Source organism: Arvicola amphibius, chromosome 8 (assembly GCF_903992535.2).
Source record: "Arvicola amphibius chromosome 8, mArvAmp1.2, whole genome shotgun sequence".
Taxonomy (NCBI): Eukaryota; Metazoa; Chordata; class Mammalia; order Rodentia; family Cricetidae; genus Arvicola; species Arvicola amphibius.
The window spans coordinates 111960194-111969011 of NC_052054.1; the positions used below are offsets into that span (position 1 = coordinate 111960194).

The window sequence follows — 8818 nt, forward strand, 5'->3', positions numbered from 1 at the left end:
GAGGTGGTCTCAACCACCAGCTGCACTTGTTTAGGACCCCTCCTCTTCCTTCAGTTAGACCTGGTCCCGCCCTTTTGCCTCTATAGTGGGACTCAGTCAAGCAGCTTTCCCCTCAAACTTGTGACAGTCAGAGCCACTGCTGCTTCTTCAGCCCCTTTCTTGCATCAACATGAAAAGGAAATGTATCTGAAAGAATATCTTTTTATTCCCATCACAACAAACCACATCTATTTGACTATACTTCAAAGCTGGAAGGGAGTAAAATACACCTAGCTGTACAAATTATACACATAGTAACAAACCAATAGAGAAACAGAAAAATGAAACAAATACCGGTCACCTAATAAACACTGGTTTAATTTTAGGAATACAGTAAAAATATTGAGACAAGTTCCTTCCTGTATTTTGAGCTGTTAACCCTGGAGCACTGTTGGCACTGCCTCCCCGCTCTGCTACAGCATGATGGTGTCACCCTGTTTGCTGCCTAGCTGGCAATGCTGGTTTTCTCTGCTTTCCAGCTCTCTTTGGGCTTGGAGTAGTCCCAGGGCCGTCTGTTTTCTGTGAATCCATAGAGCTTCCTAAGCGCCACTCGAGCGGCTTCCTCTTCGGCAACCAGCACCGTTTCCCCGGGTCCTTCTGCAAGCAGCTTTTTATCACTAGAAAGAAAACAGACAGTGATCCCGACTGGCAGGAAGACAGAGCCCGTGAGGCCGTTGTGCCTTGCATTCCATTCCACAGAATTATAATATAGCCCACGAAGCCCAGTATTTTCCAAGTCAAAAACCAAAGTAGCAAAAGGATCACGGGTTCAAAGACAAGAGCTGTGTGTGGCATGGCGGCGCACACCTTTGGTGCCAGCATTCGGGAGGCAAAGGCAGGCAGGCAGGCCTCTGGGTGTGAACCAGCTGGGTCTACATGGCAAGTTCCTTAGATTAGAAAATCTTCAAAGACTGGGAAAATGTTTACAGACATTTTAATCTAGTTAGTTATCTTAGATACTCAGTGTTCCTATCTAGTACTCTAACTGAACACTCACTCACCCTCTCTCTTTCTCCTAGGCAAGTATTCTAAAAGGCTCTATCTAAATGGTTGAAACTTTGATAGACACAAAGTTCCTTTCTTCTACTCTAACGCTAGTTGAAGTTGCTGCCAAGAATAGATTAAGGTAAAAGAGCCAACAGATAGAAGTCAGACTTTTATCTTTTTATACAGGAAATATGAGGCTAGCTTATACCGCATGAAATTCTACAACAAACAGCTGACCAAAAGTGACTTAGCAGAAGCTGGAGGGAAGGCTCAGTGGTCCAGAGCACTGACTGCTCTTGCAGAGAAGCCAGGTTTGGTTCCCAGCATCAACACAGAAGCTAACAACCATCTGTAACTCCAGCTCCAGGAGAACTGACAATTCTTCTGGTCTCCACATGAATGTGGTACACACACACATGCAGGTCAATATTCACACACATAAAATCTTTAAAAGGTAGTATTAGCAAAACACAGATAACTTGTCTTCCTCTAATAGAAGAAAAAAAATAATCAGAGATGACCCCACCCCCACCCTCCAGGGTCTCACTGTGTAGCTTTGGTTGTCCTAGATGTAGACCAGTCTGGCCTCGAACTCGCAGAGATCTGCTTGCCTCTGACTCCTGACTGCTAGGCCCAGGTTTAAAGACGTGCGCCACCATGCCCAGGTCAGAGAAACAATTTTAAGGCCATTAGAAGTAACACTTAAAACCGGAAGTCTATCTTTAAGGCTTCCAATCAAAGTTATGAAGAATTTTCTACTAACCAGTATAAGCCAACAAAATACAAAGGCAAAGCGGTTGTGCTTCCAGACTGCCTGGTGAGTCTAGACTCGGGAGCAGAAACGTTTCTCTTCTTCAGTTCCTCCGTGAGGAGCCCCATGGGATTTACGACAGTCCACATCTCAAAGAGCTCTTTCCCTGTCATTTGTGTGATCAGAAAGTCCTGCGCATAAAATGACCATGTATACATTTAAATTAGAACAAAGAATATTACGATCAGAAATCAAATCCATGTGTACCATAAAAACCAATGGGAATGAATGGCAAATCCATGCTAAGCATCTAGCCTGAAAATGTCAAATGCTCCAAAGTTGAGATTATAGAGCATTTTCAGTTTTAGCCTTTGGAATTCTGGTTTGTGTTTCTCCCAGATGGGCTCACACAGCCAGGCAAGGAAACACTCTACCAGAATTAGACCATACGCTGCTGCTGTTTGTAGTTTTAATTTAAAAAAAAAAAATCATAGTTTAATTAAAATTTTCCAATTTCAAATCCTAAGAAAACAATGTCAGGCAGTATAACCTATCAAAATTATACAAAAGATAGACCCCTGCCCTACAATTCAAGAATCAAATTATCACAATGCAAAGTAGAAGACAAGCACGTGTCTACCTACCTCCTAAGGGCACACCCACGTGGCCACGCCTTCCCACCATAACAGACTGCATTCCTTTTTAGAGCCTGAGCTAAAATAAATCTTTCCCCTTAAAGCAAAACAAAACAAACAAAAAGCAAAACTAAAAGCTGAAAATGACTTAAATCCTTCAGAACTCACTACCCAGCATTTAGTATCTGCATTCCACAAAAGAAGCAAACTGAAACATTACCATAAAAATTGCTTAGGGCTTTGTCAGTCTGGGGGACAGAAACAGTCAGTTCTATAAAGGTGTATCAAAGGAATGAATGAGAAAAAGAAATTGTTCCTTCTGTCCACATTGAGTGTGTTTGAACAAGTGCAACTGGTGATACCCACCCTGATGAAAAGGGCGGCCCTTTCGGGTCCACTGCTCTGTAACAGGGCTCCAATGACCGCACAGAAAGTCCGGTGCAATACAGGCAGGGGGACAGGGAACTCCGCACTGAGGGTCAACTGCTCCACGGCCAAGTTACTCGCCACATGACACACAACGGCCTCACTAGTAAGAAAGCTAACTAGACTCTCAACACCTTCAGTGGGCAAGTCTGGGAACTCATCTTCAAGAAACTGTGTGAGGCACTGACGTGAAAAAGACACCCCCTGTTCAGACAGCTCTTGATTGTCCTTAAGGTTCAGAAGAGCGGCTTCTTTCTCTACCCCAAGTTTCTGACGTTTCGCTTCTTCGCTTTTAATATAGCAGCTGTTGACAAAGGCAGTTTTGAGAAGGTCCAAGGAAAAGGTTTCTTGTAACCGAGCCCCAAAGGCTTGTATTTCCGCATGGTAATCCCAGTTTGGCTTCTCTGAACTGAGGATGTAGAGATAGTAAGAGACGGTTAAGGATAGCGTGATATCATGTACAATTGTGCTCTAGTCTTATTATATAAAGGGACAAAAAAAAGTTTGTTTCTTTTAACGTCAAGTCCTAACAGTTTAAATACAAAAAAAAGTAATACCGATGAACACTGGAAGTCCTTTGTTACACTCTACATATATGGTTAAGATTAATTTTTCTTTTGGCTTAACTGCCACATTAAAGTGATAGTTCACATCAGATTAGAATATTGTTCTAGCTTCTAAGTTCCTTCTTTCTGGCCTAACAATGAAATTATGCTTTCCATCTAAGTATGAAAAAATTATAATTATATAAATTCAGGACAGAAGTTAAAAGTATATTTAGTTTATATTATATTTATTTAAATTTCAGAAATGTCCACTTAAATTACCAGTTCCTTAAGCTAGTAACAATACTATAATTGTATCAATACAATAATACACGTTAAAAATTTCATAACCTTTTCATAACCATGGGGGAGGCTTGCGGCTGTAGTAGTTCAATGGTAGAGTGCTTGCCTAGCAGACACAAGGGACTGGTGTTTGCATATACACCTTAGATACACACACAATTCCAAGAATTAGAATAACAGGATCGATATTCTCCTGGAGGGCAAGATTAAGTAGTAATGAAAGTTTCACATCAGGAGTAAGTTCCCAAAAACTAGAGAGAGTTCCCTGTTCTTTGGGTGTACTAACAATCTAATGGAGGCCAAATGTCAGTGTAACTACAGGGATGAAGTAGATCTACCTGCATTTTTCTACATAGCAAACAGAAGATGCAAGATTCAGGATCATATATAAGCACAATGCACTTGATAAATGCGTATGGTTGGTTTTGGAGGATTTTGTTGTTGTTTTGGGGTTTTTTTGTTTGTTTTTTGTTTTGTTTTGTTTTGTTTTTTTGCCAGACAGTGACAAGATTATGTAGAACAAAACCCTAAACTTTCCCCCTCTTACTCTGGACAGTGACTACATAGTTCAGTTTTACGCAGAAGTGAATTTTTCTGTCCTGGCTCGCAATGTTGTAGAATGATGCTATCCTTCTTAAAGGGGCCCAAAGAATCTCTGGCCTGAGACTGGGCGATCACAAAACTGCGCCAATCCCAAGTGGTTACTCTCCGGCAAGACCCCTTTCTCTAACTGGGGTTCCTGAGATTCTGCAGGGGACAGCCAGGCTTCTGTCACCCTTTCCCTCGGCCCCAAGTCGCGTGCAGCCATGGCCCACCCCTCCGCCTGCCTGCAGGTGCAGCCCAGTGTCCTCACCGCCACCTTGGCCACTCAACCCTCCTGGGACCTACCGTCGCACGGGCGGCGGCGGGCAGCGCAGCAGGCGCCATCGCTCCAGCTCCTTCTGGAAGCGGAAGGCTGCACGGAACCCCTTCTTCACTCCCCGAACCGGGAAAACCAGTGTGGGGGCGGCCGGAGCCAACAGGCGGCGAGAGCCCTGCTGCAGCAGCCGCACCACGGCAGAAGCCATGGCAGCCACAAGGCAATCGAGGGCGGAAGGAAGGCAGCCGGACCGGTGCAGCTACAACACAGGTCCCCAGGAGCTGAGAGGCACAGGGAGGGCGAAGAATTAGGCGACGCCCACAAGGACGGGTCGGTGGCAGGATTGTGTATACTGCGCATGCGCAAGAGTTCCTTCCCGCCCATGATGTGAGCGTGGGTGCAGAAATTAATGGGAAAAGTTGCTTGATCCTGTCAGTCTGTCTTGTGTTTACTTACTCACTAAAGTAAAACAAAAACGTGTTGCACTTTCAATTTGAAGAAAACAGTTACGTTCTAAAGAGGACAACACTTCTTGTTTACATTCAGCCTTAAATTGTAGAACATCAATCCTGCCGCTACTGAGCAAACGTTTTCGAAGTTTGAGGTTTCACTAAACACCTCCCCATGTATTAAGGCTGGGCAAAGCGACTCAGTATGAGAAGTAGGGTCCCAAAAGCCAGAAAAAGAGTCAGAGACAGTCCCTGTTCCTGCTGTGCTGTTTGGGAGTTCCATAGGAGGACCAAGCTATACCACTGTCCCATCTATGCAGAGTGCCTAGGTCAGTCTCATGCAGGCTCCTTGGTTGTCGGTTCAATCTCTGTGAGCCCCTATGAGCCCAGGTTAGCAGGTTGTGTGAGCCTTCCCATGGTGCTTGACCCCCTTTCCCCCTCCCCCGCCTCCCGCCCCATCCCCAGCTCTTCCACTCCTTCATCTTCCTCCTCCAGGATTCCTGAACTCCACCTAATGTTTGGCTGTGAGCCTCTGCATCTGTCTTCATCAGTTGCTGGATAACCCAATTGGGTCAGAGACCAATCTGGTCACAGGAGACAGCCAGCTCAAGCTAAAGTTTGTATTTTAAATAATTACCTTTTATTTTTTTTAATCATGGGGAAAGACATGGGGTGGTGGTGAAAATATTAATAGTGAAAGTAGTAGTTTTTTAAAAAGTCTTCAGCTTTCCTAACAAAATATAAATGGAAGCCCCGCAGTCCCAAAGGGAAGCATCTCTGCTTTTAGTTTCGTGTTGAACATCTTGACCTTCAAGGGAAACTTTCTATGGTTCAGTATAAAGGCAGGGGTGCTTCTGGCTTCTGCAGTCACCCAGGTTGTCTCCTATGTCTTTGATGGTGCCTGTTTTCACAAACAGCTTGTTCTGGTATATTCTCTCTCTCTCTCTCTCTCTCTCTCTCTCTCTCTCTCTCTCTCTCTCTCTCTCTCATTACTGTAATTGACCTCCAAACAGGACCTGTATCTCTCTGGTCTGCCCAGACATCCATTTCACCTCGCTTGAAATACAGACCAACACATGTTACTGCCTAGTTGAGAGTCTTCAACATTAGGGTTGCACAGCCCAGCTTGAGGTTCTTAGCTTAGCTCTTCAAGATGGAGATTCTGAACAGCTTATTTAAATCTATAAAAGGACTTACAATGGACATCCAGTTGAAGCAAATTCTCTAAAACATCAAAAGAGTATTAAAAGCATTGAAAAATTGTAGATCATCAGATAAGTATATTCAGCTAAATCACAGGGAATTGTCATTTCTGCAATATTTCATTCATTTATTTCTGTAATGTTTAATGTTTCATTTATTATTGGGAGGAAAAACCTAAAGCTGGTGTCTGTAACTGATGAACCAGCCTGCCTCCAGTTGGGGCTTGTAAGCCAGTTTATAGTAAAGACAAACTAGGTTCATCCCTGTTTATGATTAAATCTCTGTTTCTCAAGGATTGGGCTATTCCCTACCTATAACCTTAACTACAAATGATTCTGTACTGCCTGTTCCAGGAAATAGCAATAATGCCTTTGCTTCAAATGATTATTATGACCACCTTGTCATGACCACTTAGTTACCATGTCTTTGTTTTAGAAGGTTGTCATGACCAACTTGTTATATTTATGTTTTACGTCTGCAGTAACTCGGTCTATTTGCCTTCCAAATCCCCCATTTGAAGACCTGTTACTCCTATAAAAGACCTTATCTTCCCCATGTCCAATGTTGATTTCTTGAACCCTGCCTTTAGGAAGAGACAGTCCATGTCCACAAACTGTTCTTAAAAACTTGCTTTAATTAATTTGGCCATGATGATTTGGGTCAGTGGTCTTTCTCCTCACATCTGTAGGATTAGCAGCAATGTCAAGCTTAATAAAGTTAAAGTGATGTGTCTCTATGTGCAGAGGCTCTCAGCAATGACAACTTAGAACATGATTTTCAAATAGAAAAAAATAGTTCTAAGGTCTCAAGTAGTGCTTCCCACTAATGCCCCACATGGAGCTCAAGGATTAAAGTCTGTATTCAGCTTCCTGTTATTCTAACTGTTGGTATAGTCACCTTAGAACAAGGAAAGGTTTATTTGGTATGGTGGCTATTCTTAGTTGTTAACTTGACTCAGCCGAAATCAACTGAAAACCCAAATGGCTGGGCACATCTCTGAGGGATTTTTTTCTTAATTAAATAATTTGAAATCAGAAGATCCACTTATAATCCAGATCTTGAGGTGGGAAAAGCCACCTGTAATCTGGGCCACACCTTCTGCTGGCAGCCTGTATAAGAGACTCAGAAGAAGGAAGCTTGCTCTCTTTACCTGCTTGCTGTCACTCTTGCTGGAAAGACCGTCCCTTTGCTGGCATTAGAGGCTACTTCTTGGAGATTCCAGCAGATACTGAATCCCAAGCATCCCATTCCTCCGAGCTCCCCACATTCTCCCCTTCACGCTTTTCTCTCCCCATCTTCCCTTGGCCCCGTCTCGCCCAACCCTCAAGTTCCCAATTTTTGCCCGGCGATCGTGTCTACTTCCAATATCCAGGAGGATTACTATATGTTTTTCTTTGGGTTCACCTTATTATCTTCTCAAGGATCCCAAATTATAGGCTCGATGTCCTTTAATTATGGCTAGAAACCGATTATGAGTGAGTACATCCCATGTTCATCTTTTTGGGTCTGGGTTACCTCACTCAGAATAGTGTTTTCTATTTCCATCCATTTGCATGCAAAATTCAAGAAGTCATTGTTTTTTACCACTGAGTAGTATTCTAACATGTATATATTCCACACTTTCTTCATCCATTCTTCCACTGAAGGGCATCTAGGTTGTTTCCAGGATCTGGCTATTACAAATAATGCTGCTATGAAAATAGTTGAGCAAATGCTTTTGTAGGACAAGCTGGGACATCAGAATCAGAGACTGAACAACTATTAGATTCTTGGATCCTCTGTTTATAGGCTGCTCTTGTTGAATTAGCCGGACCATAGTCTGTATGCCATTCTAGTAAGTTCCCTTCTCTCTATTTACACCCTTATCTCTGTTTACATAGGGATTCATTCTATAAACCCTTTTCCTCTATAGAACCCTAATACTTTTAGTCTCATATTGGAAAGTTTCTGCACCCCATAACATCTCCGCTGATGCAATAATACAAATCAGACCAAATCAAACTGAATTAGACAAGCCCAGATTTAATGTATACAAATGCTCCCAGATGGCTTTCCAGTTCCCCAGAGAGGAGACAGGAAAGGAAGACCAGAAAACCACATGTTTGTTCTCTGGGGGGCAGTTTAAATAACCTGTAGGAGTGATCTTGAGCATCTCTGGGGAGGAGTCATCAATTTGGCAGGCTTTCTCAGGGGTGGAGTATGGACTGAGGCAACTCTGAGGGGTAGGGGGTGCTTGGGGGTGGAGCTTCTACCTGAATATTCCATATTCTTTGGATATATGGATGCCAGGGGCTGGGGTGACACTTCCACCTAAACATTAAAGAATCTTTGGGTATAGGGGCACCACTTCAAATCTGGCTACTTTTTGCAGGCATGGGACAATGTGGGGAAGGGGAAGAGTTGGGAGTTAGTGGGCTCATCCTCAGCGGGAGGTTGTGGGTGAAGAAGCATCCAGTTAAGTGCCATCCTGGAGATCAAAGGTATATGCTCCTTGAGAGATATGAGAAGACAGTTGCCAAGAGAAAAATTTTATTATAGATTTTATTACTAGCCCTATGAACAGGGCTAGCCATGAGAAAGGTGATTAACTGCCAGAAAGCATGGCATGGAGAAGTGCCCTG

At 43.3% G+C, this 8818-nt stretch overlaps 1 protein-coding gene across 1 annotated transcript; it reads right to left on the bottom strand.

The window, feature by feature from the left end:
- Positions 1-336: 336 nt before the first annotated feature.
- Mrpl44 (mitochondrial ribosomal protein L44) lies at positions 337-4832 on the bottom strand. The gene is made up of 4 exons (XM_038339428.2): positions 4575-4832; positions 2779-3247; positions 1790-1968; positions 337-656 (listed from the first exon to the last, which is right to left on the bottom strand). Exons 1-4 carry the CDS (start codon positions 4751-4753, stop codon positions 485-487), a joined length of 999 nt encoding a protein of 332 aa, XP_038195356.1. The 5' UTR covers positions 4754-4832; the 3' UTR covers positions 337-484.
- Between the last annotated feature and the right edge of the window lie 3986 nt (positions 4833-8818).